The sequence below is a fragment of the Dipodomys spectabilis genome, unplaced genomic scaffold (genome assembly GCF_019054845.1).
Source record: "Dipodomys spectabilis isolate Male_0828 unplaced genomic scaffold, ASM1905484v1 ptg000388l, whole genome shotgun sequence".
Classification (NCBI taxonomy): Eukaryota; Metazoa; Chordata; class Mammalia; order Rodentia; family Heteromyidae; genus Dipodomys; species Dipodomys spectabilis.
Genome location: NW_024871065.1, coordinates 2,449,580 through 2,466,949, shown reverse-complemented (window position 1 = coordinate 2,466,949; position 17,370 = coordinate 2,449,580). Strand labels below are relative to the sequence as shown.

Sequence of the window (17,370 nt, the reverse complement as noted above, 5' to 3'; positions counted from 1 at the left end):
CCAGTGTGACCTTGGATCCACAGTTAGGGCAAGGACACTGTGACTGCAGATTCACATCCGGGACAAGGATGTTATGACCACAGATTCACATCTGGGACAAGGATGGTGTGATCCTGGATCCACGCCCAGGGCAAGGATGGTGTGACCACAGATTCTCACCTGGGACAAGGAAGGTATGATCCCAGATCCACACCGAGGCCAAGGATGGTGTGATCCCAGATCCACATCCAGGCCAAGGATGGTGCCACCGCAGCTGCCTCTGGTGTACTTCCAAGGCCTTCCCTGAACTGCCTTCAGCTCTCCAGCGCTGGACTGTTAGTTGCCTCTCAGGGGTGTCCCAGAGCTGGTCCGATCCCTGGAGCTGTCATCCATTCCGTTAGGAACAACACTGCAATCCTCTCCATCCTCTGCCGGCTTGTAAGGTTGAGGGTTTTGATTTAAAAAGTAAAAAAAATAAAAAAAAACAATAGTGGACTGGATGCCGGTGGCTCACACCTGTCATCCCCACTTGCCAGGAGGCTGAGATGTGAGGATCATCGAAGCAGAACATCAAAGCTAGATGTACTTCAGAGGCTCATCTCCAGTTAACTGGCAAAAAAAAAAAAAGAGCTAGGAGTGGTGGTGTGGCTAAAGTGGTAGTGTGCCCTCCAGCCTTGAGTGAAAAACAAAGCTCTAGGAGAGGGAGAGGCCCCCTATACCAGCATTTAAAAAAATTGTCATCATTGCCAAAGTGAGACTCTGTCCTATGGTCCCTTTACCCAAACATTGCGGGTGTGGCTGACATACCACGTGGGCCTCTTCCAAAAAAGCTTGGGTCACCACAGAAAACCTGTCTTGTTCAGATCGGGGCTCGAAGGCCTGCACACCCCACTCAGTGTTCTGTGGAGGGGTTCACCCCCTTCCGTTGGTAAGAGGGAAGGACTCCCTGCCCCCCTGCCGGGAGGTTGGGGTGTGTCTGTCTCCCAGCTTCCTTTGCCCCTTTCTGCCGTATCCAGCCACGCCGTGGAATTCCTCCTTACAACTCCCCAAAATGGCTCAGAAATCAGAGTCTGAGAGGTAGAACTGGGGGTGCACACGTAAGAGGGGGTAGGACTGGGGGTTCATGACGCCTGAGTCCTGGCTCAGTTTAGATCACCAATGGGGCCATGAGTCAAGGGCCTGTGCTCACCTCTGTGTGGGCGGGGACCACACTGTGTCCTCCGGGCTGGGGCATCGGTCCTTCAGGGATAGGCTGCCGGTGGCTGCTGAGTGGTGGGTGCTAGCACTCTTGCCATCGCCCTTGGCTGGCCAGCTTGTCATCTGAGCTGTCCTGGGTCTTTTTTCTTTGTGTCAGTCCTGAGACTTGAACTCAGGGCCTGGGCGCTGTCCCCGAGCTTGTTTTCACTCGAGGCTGGTACACTGGTGGTTTTCTGGTGGTTCACTGGAGACAAGAGTCTCACAGACTTTTCCTGCCCCAGGCTGGCTTTGAATCCTGATCCTCCAGATCTCAGGCTGGAGAATAGGAGCCCCACCAGAGGACCGGCCCCTACGTCTGCTGGACCTCTGTCCCCCTCATCTCCAAGGCCTATCTATCCCTAGAGAGTGCTTCCCTCACTCCGTGACCTCAGTGATGAGGGGCTCAGTTCCCAGGATGCTTTGCGCCATCTCCTCATAGGACTGGTTCTTCTGGGTGCTGGTGGCTCACACCTGGCATCTCAGCTACTCAGGAGGCTGAGATCTGGAGGATTGTGGTTCAAAGCTAGCCTGGGCAGGAACGACAGTGAGACTATCTCCAATAAACCACCAGAAAACCCGGCCCCGGGGAGGTGGGGGGGGACTGAGGACAGGGGGTTGACCAAAGACAGGCTGTCCCTGCAGGGCGCTGTGCAGTGACGCAGGCTGACCACCAGAGAGCGCAGGTCCAGGCTGGATTTATTGTTATTTTGGCAGGGAAAATGAGAAAAAGAAAAAAAAAAAACCATCACGGCCAACTTCTTCATGGGGAGGGCTGTCCCTGTGGACACGGGGTGCTGGGTGTGGTCCCCACACCGTGCGGCACGCTGGCTTTCTTGTAAATTTTACCTATTTTTGCAATCACATTGAGATGTCCAGCGGAAAACCATGGGGACCCAGGCTTGGCAGTCAGTGGCAGGGCCAGCACTGGCTGGCCAGGACATGCGCTATGTGGGGAGTTGATCTTACTTCTCATTAGAAAGCCACCTGTAAAACCCAAAGCTGTAAAGTGTGGCCAGGTTACAGGTTTACAGATCTTTTTTATTTTGTGCCATTCCTGGGGCTTGGACTCAGGATCTGGGGCGCTGTCCTTGAGCTTCTGGCTCAAAGCTTAGTGCTCCACCCCTCTGAGCCCTAGCGCTGCATCTGGCTTTAATTTGTAGTTCACTGGAGATCAGAGTCTCACGGACGTTCCTACCTGGGGCTGGCTTTGAACTACGATCCTCCGGATCTCAGCCTCCTGAGTAGCGGGGATGACAGGCGTCACGCCAGGGCTGGGAGACTTTGAAGTTGGCACCTCGTACTTGAGGCCTGTGCAAATTCAAGTCAGACAAAAATTTTTTTTTAAAAAAAAGTGTTTTGGTAAATGTTGGGAAGATAACGCCTCAAAGGAGCCACTATCATAAAAGGTTGGTATTAGGAAGCAATACCCGTAGTTACCTCAAAAAATAAACCCCACACTTTCCTCGCTGCATGTCAGGATCCTATGGCTTTTTACAGATAGATGAGTTAAAAAAAAAACCCTAGATATATAATATATATATTATATATGTGTGTTTTAGATATAGATTATATATGTGTTTTATATGTGGGGGCTAGTGCCCCCACTTCAGCCCCATGTGCCATGTCTGTGGGCCACAGGAGCCAACGCCCCCCCGCCCCGCCCTATAGCTGTAAACTGGGTTGGAACAACTCACACCCAATTCTACACTTCATGGCATTTAGGCTCTGGCTCCGACCTGTCTAAAAAAACGAACGATTCCTGGGCTACTCCCTCCTGGAATATTCTAGCATTTTAATCCTCTCTGCATGCTCCCACTTCCACAAAAAGCCCCACAATGCCACCACCGAGGGCAGGAAGGGCGTGGGTGAAAATCCTGAAGCGCTCCATGTGGCTCTGCTCTGTAGATATCAGTATTTTTGGGGGGGGCTGCAGGTTGTGAGACATGAACTCGGGGCCTGGGTGCTGTCCCAGAGCACTTTGCTCAAGGCTGGTGCTCTGCCACTTTGCACCACTTCTGGTTTTCTGGTGGTCCATTGGAGATCAGTCTTATGGACTTTGCTGCCCGGGCTGGCTTTGAACAGCCATCCTCCAGATCTCAGCCTCCTGAGTTCGTTGGGATGATGGGCGTGAACCACCGGTACCCGGCCAGGTATCAGTATTTGACTCCAACACTCAAGACACTTAAGGAGGTGCAGGAGCAGGGTGATGTTAAATAACGGATTTTCAACAAAACTTACAGTGTGTGCAGCCCACTGCCCATGGCTCTGCATAGCGAGGTGTCCCTAGCTCCACCGGCACTGGGTAACTGAGTTTGGAACCCTGAATACTACTCTTCAGTCCTCAGACTAAGGACCAGAGGACGATGGTGGCTGGCAGTGGGGTCAATGGTCCACAAGTGAAAACAAAACAAGAAATTTGGGGCTGGGAAGGTGGCTCAGTGGTGGAGCGCATGCCTTGCATGCCAGAGGCCCTGGGTTCGATTCCTTAGCACCACATAAGCAAAAAGAAAAAAGCCAGAAGTGGCGCTGTGGCTCAAGTGGTAGAGCGCTTGCCTTGAGCTGAAGAGCTGAGGGACAGCTCCCAGGCCCAGAGTTCAGGCCCCATGACCGGACCCCCCAAAAAAAAAAAAAAAAAAAACACCGAAATTTTACTTTTGAGCCATATTAACATTAGTGTTATTATTTGGGGGCCAGTACTGAGATGTAAACTCAGGGCCTGCATGGTTTTCCTGCTCTAGATCTGTTTCTGTTTTCACCTTTTTAAAAATTTAATTTTATTAAAAAGATAATTGAAGCCTGGCACTGGTGGCTCAGGCTTGTCATCCTAGCTACTCAGGAGGCTGAGATCTGAGCATCGCAGTTCAAAGTCAGTCTGGGCAGGAAAGGCCATGAGACTCTTATCTCCAACTAACCACCAGAAAACTGGAAGTGGCGCTGTGGCTCAAGAGGTAGAGCACTCGCCTTGAACTGAAGAGCTGAGGAACAGTGCCCAGGCCCAGAGTTCAAGCCCCATGACCAACAAAAAAAAAAAAAAGAAAAGAAAATTGGCTGGCTCATTGGAGATGAGTCTCATGGATTTATCTCGCCCAAGCTGGCCTCGGGCCATGAGCCTCCACCTGGGCCTCCACGGGTCGCTAGGATGACGGGCAGGGTGAGTTACTAGCACCCCAACGTGGACTCCACCACCTCACCCCACCCTGAATTTCAAGGCTTATCACAAAGACCTAGTGGCTTCCACTAAGGAGTCTGGCCAAGGCCCAACGCACCAAAGGCTAAGGCTATGGAGCTCTAAGACTCCAGCTGTCAAGGAAGACATAGACCACTTAAAAAAAAAAATCCCCAATTGGGAAAAAGAATTGAAAAGGGGTCCGGCAGAGGGAAGGGGAAACTGAGGCTGTGGAAGCTTCCTCTTGTGGGAAGCAACAAGACTTCCACAGCTGGTAGGCAAGCTGAGCTTCTAGAAGGGGGAAGAGGGCCAGAGGGGGCCGGGGTGCCCGGCTCTCTCATCATTTTACTCTTTTGGCCTCTCTCAGGGGCTGGGGACCTGGATGAAGGAGACAAGGTAGGCTGGCTGCAAGGTGACAGACCCCCATCGGAGCATGCACACACGAGCGAGTGTGAGCAGGTGTGGAAGCCCGTAGGCACATCGGCAGACAACAGTCAGAGAGCCGCAGGCCACCCTGGGCGAGGTTGGCCAGTGCTCAGCAGCACAGAAAACCAAATGATAATCATGATAATAATGATAAACCTTCATGCCCGTCTAGCTTTTGGAAAGAGTTAAAAAACCAACAAGAAACAGGCATGGTTTGGTTGACTCTATACCAAAGCGGTTTTTGTGGTTTGGTGGCGTTGTGTCAGTGCTGGGGCTTGAACTCGTGGCCTTTAAGCTTTAACTTGGCTTTTTTTTTGGCTCAAGGCTGGTGCTCTACTCTTTGGGCCACACCACCACATCTGGCTTTTTTGCAGCTAAGAGTCACACGGACTTTTTCCCCTGCCTGGGCTGGTTTTGAACTCAGGGCCTGCCTGGGCGCTGTCCCTGAGCTTTCTCTACTCAAAGGCTGGTTGCCACAGCTCCACTTCTGGCATTTTTTTGGCCGTTCACTGGAGATGAAGGTCTCACGGATGTTCATGCCACAAGATGGCTTTGAACCGTGATCCTCAAATCTCAGCCTGCTAAATAGCTGGGCTGATCAGGTGTGAGCTGATCAGGCACCTGGCTAGACAGAATTCCCCTCTCTGACCACACACACACACACACACACACACACACACACACACACACACACACACACGCATGCACGTGCATGCGTGCGCCACCAGGTTCTAGAAAACTGTCACCTTCATCTTCGTGAGCATCTAAGAAAAAGAAAAGCCCAGAAGATGTCTGGAAATACGTTGTATAGAAAAGTGAGCTCTCCGCTTGAGACTGTTAACATTCGACGAGGCACTTTGTTCTGGGGACGGGGTGTGAGGTCGGGAAGGAGGATCTGGGTGGCTGTGGGCATAGGAATTGGGGCGGGCCAGGTCGGGGGGAGTCTACGTAGACAGAAAGGTTGTCCTGGTTTTCTGTTTTTTTTTTTTTCTTTTTTTCTTTTTGGTATGTCTTAAGAAAAGCAAATCCGGTAAAATGCATGTTCCTTTGTGAAATCTATGAAAAAAGAGTTTTTTTTTTTTTTTTCCTAAAAAATAGTTACTTCTGACTTTTTTGTTGTTGTTGCCAGTCCTGGGGATTGAACTCAGGGTCCTGGGCATCATCCCTGTGCTCTTCTTACTCAAGGCGTGGTGCTCCACCACTTGATCCACCTTCCGGCTTTTTTTTTTGGTACATTCACGAGAAAGAAGAATGCCCAGGACTTTCTTCTCCCCCTGGGTTGGCCTTGAACCTCGATCCCCGAGCGCAGCCCCCTGAGTGGCTGGGATGACAGGTGTGAGCCACCAGCGATTTTGTTTTTTAAAGGCCACATTTCTCGGATGGCCTCAAGCGTGGGAGAGGGGGCACTCCCTTCTCTTTCCATGTGGAGGGGCAGAGGCTGAGGCTGGTCCCCTGAGCGGAATGTTCTGGAGTGGCACAGTCGGCGGGAGACAGGCCAGGCCCGGGGCTACCTGTCGCAGAGTTTGTGGAGCACACGGTACACGTTCTCCTCCTGGCTGAGCCCCTCCAAGAAGGGGATGAGGTCCAGCAGCTCCGTGTCGGTCATGTCATCAAACCAGGACTGGACGGGCACCTGGAAGACAGCACATGACTGGGGGGTAGAATGGCTCCGGGGTGGGGGGGCCTAGTCACCCTCAGACCCTCCTCATTTAGAGCAAGGCTCTCAGTGAGGACAACTGGTATACCTTGGGAGTGGTAGCTCCCACCTATCATCCTAGCTACTCAGAAGGCTGAGAGCTGAGGATCGCAGTTCAAAGCCAGCCTGGGCAGGAAAGTTGGTGAGACTCTTATCTCCAATGAATCACCAGAAAACCAGAAGTGGCGCTGTGGCTCAAGTGGTAGAGCGCTAACCTTGAGCTGAAGAGCTGAGGGACAGCGTCCAGGTCCAGAGTTCAAGTCTTAGGACACACACACACACATACTCACATGCACGCACGCACACACGCATGCACGCGTGCACAGTGCCATCTCTGGCCAGCCAGTGCCCCCGTGGGGCGGGGCACTCACGGCGTTCTCAGGGTGGAAGGTGTAGGAGGCGGGAGAGTTGTCCACGATGACCACTCTGCTCAGTTCCCGCCCCAGGCGGCTCAGGTCCTTCACGTAGTTCCCACGGTGGAAGACACAGGACTCCCTGAAGAGCCGGGCCCGGAACACACCCCAGCGATCCAACAGGTCGGCCACCGGGTCTGCATACTGGACCGGAGAATTCTTTATTTATTTTTGTCAGTTGTGGGGCTTGAACTCTGGGCCTGGGAGCTGTCCCTCAGCTCTTCAGCTCAAGGCAAGCGCTCTACCACTTGAGCCACAGCGCCACTCCTGGTTTTCTGGAGGTTTATTGGAGATCAGAGTCTCATGGGCTTTCCTGCCCAGGCTGGCTTTGAACCATGATCCTCAGATCTCAGCCTCTTGAGTAGCTAGGGTGACAGATGTGAGCCACTGGTACCTGGGTTAGGGCTACATTGTCCCTAAGGCTTTGTACTCATTCTTTTTTTTTTTTTTTGTCAATCATGGGGCTTGAACTCTGGGCTTGGGCGCTGTCCCTGCGCTCTTCAGCTCAAGGCGAGCACTCTACCGCTTGAGCCACAGCGCCACTTCTGATTTTCTAGTGGTTTATTGGAGATAAGAGTCTCACGGACTTTCCTGCCTGGGCTGGCTTTGAACCATGATCCTCTAGATCTCAGCCTCCTGAGTAGCTAGGATGACAGGCGTGAGCCACCGGTGCCTGGCTGCACTCATTTTTGTATGCAGGAATAAGGCCTGGGGCTTATTCTAGTAGGGGGCTCAAGCCTTCCACTAATAAATAACATAGTGAATAAAAATGTAAATAAAACAAACAATAATACAATAAGAATGTTATAAAAATAAAAATGCTATAAATAATAAAAAATAAGTACAATAAAAACAAGGAAATAAAATTTAAAGTAGGAACAAAAATATAAAATGATAAAAAAAAATAACGTAAATGAGGGCTGGGAAGGTGGCTCAGTGGTAGAGCACTTGTCTTGCATGCCTGAGGCCCTGGGTTCGATTCCTCAGCACCACATAAGCAAAAAGAAAAAAGCCGGAAGTGGCGCTGTGGCTCAAGTGGTAAAGCACTAGCCTTGAGCTGAAGAGCTGAGGGACAGCGCCCAGGCCCAGAGTTCAGGCCCCACGACCGGACCCAAAACAAAAAACAAAAACAAAAAATAAATGAAAAGAAAAAATATAAATTAAAAATAAAGATAATAAAGATAGAATGACAAATAAAAATAAATGAGAAATAAATACAAATAAGAATCACTCCCAGGGGCTGGGAAGGTGGCTCAGTGGTAGAGTGCTTGCCTTGCATGCATGAGGCCCTGTGTTCGATTCCTCAGCACCACATAAGCAGAAAAAGCCGGAAGTGGCGCTGTGGCTCAAGTGGGAGAGCACTAGCCTTGAGCTGAAGAGCTGAGGGACAGCGCCCAGGCCCAGAGTTCAGGCCCCATGACTGACAAAAAATAAAAATAAATAAACAAATCCATCCATCAAGCTCTCATGGGGCATGGGGTGGGGTATAGGGTGAGGTGCAGAATAAAATGAGGTGTGGGGTGGGATGCAGGGGTGACCTTGGGTGCACCACCCCTCTTCTGCCTCCCCCCCTACTCCCCGCACCTTGGCCAGGCTGGCAGTGAAGAGCACGCACTCGAAAAGCTGCCCCATGCGCTGCAGGAATTCGTCCACGTGCGGCCGCTTCAGCACGTACACCTGTGGGAGCAGAGTGGACAGTCAGCCAGATGGCCCGGGTGGCCAGGCCTGTGTCCCCTGCTCCGTAGGCCCCTGTAGCGGTGTATGGGGGCTGGGACTACAGGAGGGAGCTGAGGGACAGGCATGAAGGGAAGAGATGGGGTGGGTGGGGGAGACAGGGACCTGGCGCGGTGATACCCCTTCCTGTCCTAGGGGACCCCGGAAGGTGGAGATGGCCCACAGTTCAGGAAGAGGCTGCAGAACCAGGGTAATGAGTCTTGTAAAAGGCAAAGTCGCTTGGCGCAGAGGCTCACGCCTGTCATCCCAGCTGCTCAGATCTGAGGATCTCGGTTCAAAGACAGCCCAGGCAGGAAGGTCTGTGACTCCTGTCTCCAGTAAACTATTCAGAAAAAGCCAGAAGTGGCACTGTGGCTCAAGTGGTAGAGCGCCAGCCTTGAACAGAGAGGCTCAGGGATAGTGCCCAGACCCGAGTTCAAGCCCCAGGACAGGCAGAAAAAAAATAAAAAAAGGAGCGTAGGGGGGATTCCCACAGCCCTATGAAGGGGCTACTGAGCTCCAGGGCCTTAGTCTCTCTTTCTGTCTTACAATTCAGAACTTTATAGGGATGAGCCCCTGTCCTGGACTTTTTTTGCAGGGGGGGGAGAGGGGTCGTGGGGCTTGAACTCTGGGCCTGGGCGCTGTCCCTCAGCTCTTCAGCTCAAGGCGAGCGCTCTACTTCATTAGCCATAGCACCACTTGCAGTTTTCTGGTGGTTCATTGAAGATAAGAGTCTCATTTCCTGCCAGAGCTGGCTTTGAACTGTGATCCTCAGTTCTCAGCCTCCTGAGTAGCTAGGATTACAGGCGTGAGCCACCAGTGCCGGGCCCCACACTTCACTTTAAAGTCTGCCTTTGACAGACCGAATAACGTTGTCACGGATGTGAGAATGTAGAAGTACAGTTTATAGAAACTCGGAAATCACTCAATGGACCTCAGACTTCTCTCTGACTTCTTACCTGATGTATGCTTCCGTCAATTTCAACAGGAACAATAAAATCAGCATTACTAATAGGCTAGAGAGGGGGAAACAGACAAACCCAAACTATGTATTAATAGGTCTGATAAAACAAAAGCAAGTTAAAATTGGGAATTTTTTTTTTTTTTTTTGGCATGGAGAAAGCTGTCATGGACCAACTTTTTTTTTTTTTAATGTCAATTCTGGGGCTTAAACCCAGGGCCTGGGGTGCTGTCCCTGAGCTTCTTTGTGCTCAAGGCTGGCGCTCTACCACTTAGAGCCATATATATATGGCGCCACTTCCAGTTTTCTGGTGGATCATTGGAGATCAGCGTCTCATAGACTTTCCTGCCCGGGCTGGCTTGGAACTGCTATCCTCAGATCTCAGCCTCCTGAGTAGCTAACAGGCACCTGGTTCACCACTGTGTTTTTTTTAAAATGTGTATTTACCTTAAATGAACTGTGCACCAGCGTCTCATCTAAGTCGATAACAATACACTTCTTCCCGTAGTCCGCCACTGTCACCTCTGGAAGAAGGTATTCAGCTGGTGGCTAAACAACAAATCCGTAGTATTATCTCCTTTATGGAAGAGACAACATCCTGATTGGCTACTCCATTATGTTAGTGATGGCATACGTGAAAGCAAACGTGACCACAGCTATGAGGATGGTGACTTTTTGTCCGTCCTGGGGCTTGAACTTGGGGCCTGAGCGCTGTCCCTGAGTAGCTAGGATGACAGGCGTGAGCCACTGGCGCCTGGTGTGAAAGTTTAATTATAACAGCAACTCTGACTTTGCTGGCCCATTTCCCGGGGCCATGTTTTATTTAACATTTACTATGGCATGTGGCTACACTTCTGCGCTGTGTCAAACCTGTAGAATTTTCCTTTCTTTCTCGCTTTCCTTTTTTTTTTAAATCGATACCAGCAGCTCACACCTATAGTTCTTAGCTACTCCGGAGGCTGAGATCTGGAGGATGGTTGTTCAAAGTCAGCCTGGGGGGGCAGCAAAGACCGGGAGACTCTGATCTCCAATAGACCACCAGAAAACCAAAGTGGCGCCATATACATGGCTCAAAGTGGTAGAGTGCCAAGCCTTGAGCGAAAGAAGTTCAGGGACAGCGCCCAGGCTGAGTGCAAGCCCCAGGACCAGTATGTGCACACACGCATACACGCACACACACATGCACAACCGAAACAATCCTGGTTTTCAAGAGGCCCAACTCATAAAATTCTATGCAAATTTCAATAAGATCAGAAAAGTAAACTTACACTTGGGGTGGGAGTGACAGGCCGCTGGTCACCCTAAGGAGAAAGGAAAAGAAGAAAACCACTGTCAGATTCCAAGAGACAAAGATCATATTCTTTTGTGTGTGTGTGTGTGTGTGTCAGTCCTGGGACTTGGGCGCTGTCCCTTAGCTCTTTCACTCAAGGCTGGTGCTCTACCACTTGAGTCACGGCATCATTTCCAGTTTTCTGGTGGTTTATTGGCAATCAAGAGTCTCACGGACTTTCCTGCCCCGGGCTGGCTTTGAACCATGATCCTCAGATCTCAGCCTCCTGAGCAGCTGGGATGACAGACATGAGCCACCAGTGCCCGGCTGTTTTTTTAAACCAGGTGTATACTACTCCGCCAGCCCTGACGACCTTGTGCAGGGCCCCATTTTCTCCTGTAGATGCCGGAAGCACATCGGGGGGAGTGCTGGATAACGGGGTCTCTGCGTCGTAGGCCCGGAAGCAGCAGAAGAAGGAGCTGAGCACGCTTTGGTTTCTCTGCTTCACGTTGAGGTTGCACTGCGCGGCTGGGAAAAGAGGCACAGAGAAACTCATCAACATGGAGTGTTCTGGAACCCCTGACCACTTGGCCTCCCTGCCCCACCCCAGAGCACTCCAGGGGGTTCTAGAATTGGGTTGTCTGCTGGACAAAATCCTTTTGGGGGTGTGGGGAATGGATCAGGCCTGTCATCCCTGCCACTCAGGAGGCCAAGATCTAGAGGATCGCGGTTCAAGGCTGGCCTGGGGAAAAACATCTGAGGGACTCTATTTTATTTCCAGTGACAAAGCAAAAAGGCTGCATGGGAGGTGTGGCTCGAGTGGTAGAGTGCCAACACTGAGGAGAAAACAACAACAACAGAGCCAGATCTATAGCCTGAGTCTAAACACAAGGCCTGGCCACCCCTACTGCCTCCCATCCCTCAACCCCTAAAAGAAAAACAGTCTCTGGGGAAGAATGTCTCCTTGACAAGTAACCAGAAAGAATTACTTTGAAACCAGTGTTTGTTTTTGTTTTGTTTTGCCAGTCCTGGAGCTTGAACTTGGGACTTGGGAGCTGTCCTTGAGCTTCTTTTGCTCAAGGCTGGTGCTCTACCACTTGAGCCAAGGCGCCACGTCTGGTCTTTTCTGTGTAAGTGGTACTGGGGAATTGAACCCAGGGCTTCATTTATGCTAGGCAGGCACTCTACCACTGAGCCACCGTCCCAGCCCCTAAACTCATTTTTTTTTAAGAGGGAAAAGAGGGCAAGAAGTTGTTTCCAGCGGTCCATGCTTAAAGAAATACTCCGATTTTATTTTTCCTTCTAGGATTGCGCTCCCACCTCTGGCCAGCGGTTAGAGAGAGGGAAGTGTTGGAGGGAGGTGAAAGGCGGGGTACCCAGCACATGGAGTATAACAGCTACAGAACACCCAGATTCTCTCGCCCCAAAGGGGAGGCAAGAAGACTTGGTTCCTGAATTACCTCTTGAGCCGGACACTGGTGGCTCACACCTGTAATCCCAGCCAGGCAGGAGGCTGAGACAGGGCAATCAGGGCTCAAAGGCGGGCTGGGCTGGGCAGACAAATTGGAGACTTTTCACCAAAACCAAACCAACAAAAGTCAGAAATGGAGACCTGAGGATCCCAGTTCGAGACCAGCCTGGGCAGAGACAAAACAAAACGAAACCTCCAAACCTATTGAGACTCTCATCTCCAACGAACCACCAGAAAGCTGGAAGTGGTGCGGTGGCTCAAGTGGTAGAGCACCAGCCTTGAACACAAAGAGCTCAGGGACAGCACCCAGGTCCTGAGTTCAAGCCCCACAACTGACCAAATAAACACAGACCCCAAGAAACCTTTCTGGATAAAAACCACAGATTTCAAAATAGATTGCACACGCCAGGCCTGAGCACCCAGAGGCCCACGCATCCCTTCCCGCGCACAGCAGCTCTGCCTGCCGGGGAGTTGGATATTTTAAGCACACACCCCAGCTCAGCTCAGTCGGGGCTGGGCTGCATTCACAGCGTTCTCAGCCTCCCCCACCCACGAGGAAGTGCTCAGGGCTGCACTAGCCCTGTGACCTGAACCCCACAGCAGCCACTGGCCATCCTGCTCTTTCTGGTCGACTTCAACTGGCAGTCATCATCTCTGACAAATGTCTCCCTCCCTCATTCTTCCAGAATGATCTTCGCAGAAGGGGGGGGGGGGCGGGGGAGGAGAGAATCCACTAAAGATGCAGGTTAGAATTACAGCTCATCAGCTGGGCGCCCGTGGCTCACACCTGTCACCCTAGCTACTTCGGAGGCTGAGATCTGAGGATTGTGGTTCAAGGCCAGACTGAGCAGGAAAGGCTCTGAGACTCTTATCTTCAATGAATCACCAGAAAACTGGAAATGGCATTGTGGCTCAAGTGGTAGAGCGCCAGCTTTCAGCAAAAGATATTCGGGGACAGTGCCCAGGCCCTGAGTTCAAGCCCCAGGACCGGCAAATAAAATAAAATTCTAAATAACAAGCAATGGAGACAAACTGTCCTTCCTTCCCTCCCTTTCTCTCTACATTTCTTCCTCCCTCTTTCCCTCCCCCTCCCTTCTTCTCATGCTGGTACTGAGACTTGAACTCAGGGCACCCTTGTACATTGGTTTTTTTTTTCACTTGAGGCCGGGTGCTCTACCACATGAACCACACCTCCATTTCTGGCTTTTTTTTGGGTCCGGTCGTGGGGCCTGAACTCTGGGCCTGGGTGCTGTCCCTCAGCCTTTCAGCTCAAGGCTAGCGCTGTACCACTTGAGCCACAGCGCCACTTCCAGCTTTTTTCTTTTTTGCTTATGTGGTGCTGAGGAATCGAACCCAGGGCCTCATACATGCAAGGCAAGCACTCTACCACTGAGCCACCTCCCCAGCACCCACTTCTGGCTCTTTTGTGGATCAACTTGAGCTCCTCAGCTCAACGCTGGTGCTCTACCACTTAGCCACAGCGCCACTTCTGGTTTCTGGTGGTTCATTGGAGATCAGAGTCTCGAGAACTTTCCTGGCTGGGGCTGGCTTTGAACCGTGATCCTCAGACCTCAGTTTCCTTGGTAGCTGGGATGACAGGCGTGAGCCACTGGCACCCTGTTGGCTGTAAGAGTGTTAAATTTCTTCCAGCCTTGTTGACAAGCTGGTACAGGTTTTGTTTTTTCCCCCAAGACGCTTGAACACATTGCAAGCTTTAGCTTCTACACTCATTTTGAAAAGTAGGGATGGCATTCGTGATCAACTGTTAAATGGCTTCTCTCCAGCACGGAACGTGCTTGAGGTATAAAGACTCGGGAACATTTTGGTGAAGTCTGCACACAAATCATGATTAGCTGAAAGAAATCGCTCCAGTTTTTCACTTGAAGCAGTTACTCAGAGCTAACAGAGGCTGTTATTTATCAGATTACATAATTCTTACTTATTTTTTTGACTCCAGATGCTTGCTTTCACTCATTCGTTGGTTTTCTGACCTGAGCCGGGCCTCCAACCCTGGATTACTTAATCTTTTTGTGGGTTGTGGGGCTTGAACTCAGGGCCTGAGCACTGTCCTGGGGCTCTTTTACACAAGGTTAGTGGCTCCACCCTTTTTGAGCATTAGCTCCACTTCCGGTTTTCAGGTGGTTCATTGGAGATAAGAGTCTTACGGACTTTCTTGCCCGAGCTGGCTTTGAACCGAGCTGGCTTTGAACCGCAATCCTCAGCTCTCAGCCTCCTGAGTAGCTGGGATGACAGGCGTGAGCCACTGGCACCCAGTTTGAATCCATCTTCTGAGGGTTGGTTCAACAGCAGTTTGTTGCTTAAACTTTCAGACTCGAGTTCACACTGAATTCATTACCATTTCTTTTTAAGGGCAACCAAAGTTTTCAAAGCAACCAAATTTGACTTTGTCTACAGCCCTCAGCTCAACCTGAAGCAAACATTTAACGATGACAACTTTTTGACTGGCGTTGGTGGCTCATGGAGATGTGGCTCAAGTGGTAGAGTACCAGCCTTGAGAGAAAAAGCCAACAGGAGTGCTAGGTCCTGAGCTTCAAGGCCCAATATACGCACAAAATAAAACAACATTTCCCAACAATTCACCCAACATCAAAGATATAGCTTGAATCACTATGAAATAAGAAAACTGAATTTTGCACACTTAAAATTCCTCCACCATGGGCTGGGAATGTGGCTCAGTGGTAGAGTGATGGCCTAGCATTACAGGAAGCCCTGGGTTTGATTCCTTAGTACCACATACACAGAAAAAGTGGTAGAGCACTAGCCTTGAGCCAAAGCAACTCAGGGATGGCACCTGGGGCCCCGAGTTCAAGCCCCAGGACTGGCAAAAAACAAAAGAAAAAAAAACAAAAGAAAATTCCAGGCTCAGATTTCACTGGGGGGATGGGACACCAATTTCTACACAATTTCTTCCAGGAAACTGAAGGGGGAAAAAAAGAACCTCTTGGGGGGCTGGGAAGGTGGCTTAGTAGTAGAGTACATGCCTTGTATGCATGAGGCCCTGGGTTCGATTCCTCAGCACTACATAAGCAGAAAAAGCCAGAAGTGGCACTGTGGATCAAGTGGTAAAGTGCTAGCCTTGAGCTGAAGAGCTGAGGGACAGCGCCCAGGTCCAGAGTTCAGGCCCCATGATGGACCAAAGGAAAAAAAAAAAAGAACCTCTTGGTCTACTTCTCCACTTCCAGCTTTTTCTGGTTTATTGGAGATCAGAGTGTCACGGACTTTCCTGCTCAGGCTGGCTTTGAACCAAGATCCTCAGATCTCAGCCTCCTGAGTGGCTGGGAGCCAGAGGCACGAGGCGAACTTTTATCACCTCTAAATGGAAACTTTAATTTAAAAAAGTTAATTAAATCAAACCTCTTCATATCTGATCTGTTTTCAGATATAACTACTGCTCCAGAGTCTATTCTATTTCAACTCTTTTTTTTTTTTTTTTGGTCCCAGCACTGGGACCAGCCTGGTCAGAAAAACCCATGAGACTGTGATCTCCAGTAAACCACCAGAAAAACAGAAGTGGCTCTGTGGCTCAAGTGGTAGAGTGGCCGCCTTGAGCTGAAGAACTCAGGGGACAGTGCTCAGGCCCAGAGTTAAACAACAAAAGACAAAACAAAATAAGAAACTCAAGTGAATTAGGGTTTTACAGCAAGAAAGGGTCTCTACTAATGAACACCGCCCCCCCGCCCCCCCAGGACGGCAGATTGGACCCATAAGCCAATCTGACACAGAAAAAAACAAACAGAACAGGTAGCCAGGAGATGATAAAAGGTTGCTAATAAAAGCTACTGTCAACAAGCCAAACAGATCAGGTGTGCTCTTTAAGTTTGTCTACCCAGTCTAGATTTTTTCACAGATTGAGTCTTTTGCTTAAAAGCTTGGAAACAGCATCCAGGCACAGAGTTCAAGCCCCATGACCAACCCCCCTAAACCACCACCCCCCAAAACAGCCAGGACATGCTAGTGACTCATGACTACCATGAAAACTGAGGATCCCGGTTTAAGGCCAACCCAAGCAGGAAAATCAGTGAGGTGCTCCTCTCCTATTAACAACTAAAACCACCACAGGTGGAGTTGTGGCTCAAGCGATAGAATGTACCTGGAGTGGGAAAAGCTAAGGGGCAATATCTAGGCCCTGAGTTCAAGCCTGGGTATGGGTACAACACACACGTGCACACACACACACACACACACACACACACACACACAGAGTCCTACCCAGCCTGCCACCCATTGTCCAACTTAAACCACCATGGCCTGTACATCTGAATATACACACATCTGATATGCACATCTGGATGCGGTCAGAAGCCACCACGCTGCTTCCCGTGTGTGGGTGTGTGTGCACACCCATAGGGGAGGTCCGCAGTGTGAGACGGACTCACCACCACACACTCAAACTGTCAGCAATGAAGACAAGAGCCCCCCTCACAGCTCCGGCTCCCATCTCCCCCTGTGGTGTGGGAAGACACAGCCTCTGTGAGCCTCCACACGCAGCCTGACAGCCGCTGTCAGGTGTGCACGCGTCTGTCCCGCTCCGTGGTGCGTGTGCACACTCATGACCTGTTGGATATGCTGCACATGCATTATCTACTACACACACTCACACTTTCAGACCGCTATTAGGAACAGGCATGCACACACACACACAACCTCTGCCAGTGCGTGCACACCTGCTGGGGCTCCACTTGCACACCTGCACGCACACACCTCTGCCAGTGTGTGCACAACCACTGAGGCTCCACTTGCAACTCGCACACCTGCCGGGGCTGCACTCGCACACTTACAACTTTCCTGCAAGCACATGCACACACGCCTGCCCCGGCTCCACTTGCACACGCACACACTTCTTCTCTGCCAGCGTGCACACGCCCTAGGCTCCACTTGCACCATTGCGCCCGGGCACAACCTCCCCTCCCCCCGGGCCCCCCCCCCCCCCGCACTCACCCTTGGCGGCGGCGCAGGGCGCGCGGGCCTCGTCCTCCCCGGGTCCCGTCACCTGCGCGATCACCGCCCGCCCCGCCATG

The 17,370-nt window shown here is 51.0% G+C and overlaps 1 protein-coding gene and 1 long non-coding RNA gene across 2 annotated transcripts; one reads left to right on the top strand and one right to left on the bottom strand.

Annotated features, from left to right (window-relative positions):
* Window positions 1-5: 5 nt before the first annotated feature.
* Window positions 6-441, top strand: LOC122096751. The gene is made up of 2 exons (XR_006145382.1): window positions 6-105; window positions 174-441. It is a non-coding gene; the product is annotated as an uncharacterized LOC122096751 (long non-coding RNA).
* Window positions 442-1,894: 1,453 nt separating this feature from the next.
* Window positions 1,895-17,370, bottom strand: Ctdspl (CTD small phosphatase like). Its single transcript, XM_042667315.1, has 9 exons — window positions 17,291-17,370; window positions 11,234-11,388; window positions 10,859-10,891; window positions 10,038-10,139; window positions 9,589-9,645; window positions 8,501-8,593; window positions 6,875-7,060; window positions 6,319-6,440; window positions 1,895-2,523 (listed from the first exon to the last, which is right to left on the bottom strand). The coding sequence occupies exons 1-9, from the start codon at window positions 17,367-17,369 to the stop codon at window positions 2,445-2,447; spliced, it is 906 nt and encodes a 301-aa protein (XP_042523249.1). The 5' UTR covers window position 17,370; the 3' UTR covers window positions 1,895-2,444.

What these genes read in the sequence shown, in the direction of transcription:
- Ctdspl (XM_042667315.1), bottom strand. Translation starts at nt 17,369, where the DNA reads ATGGCGGGGCGGGCGGTGATCGCGCAGGTGACGGGACCCGGGGAGGAC. An exon ending in TTGACGGAAGCATACATCAG is followed by an intron (nt 8,594 to 9,588) that starts GTAAGAAGTCAG and finishes CTGCTCCCACAG; the next exon opens with GTGTACGTGCTGAAGCGGCC. An exon ending in CCTTCCACCCTGAGAACGCC is followed by an intron (nt 6,441 to 6,874) that starts GTGAGTGCCCCG and finishes GCTGTCTTCCAG; the next exon opens with GTGCCCGTCCAGTCCTGGTT.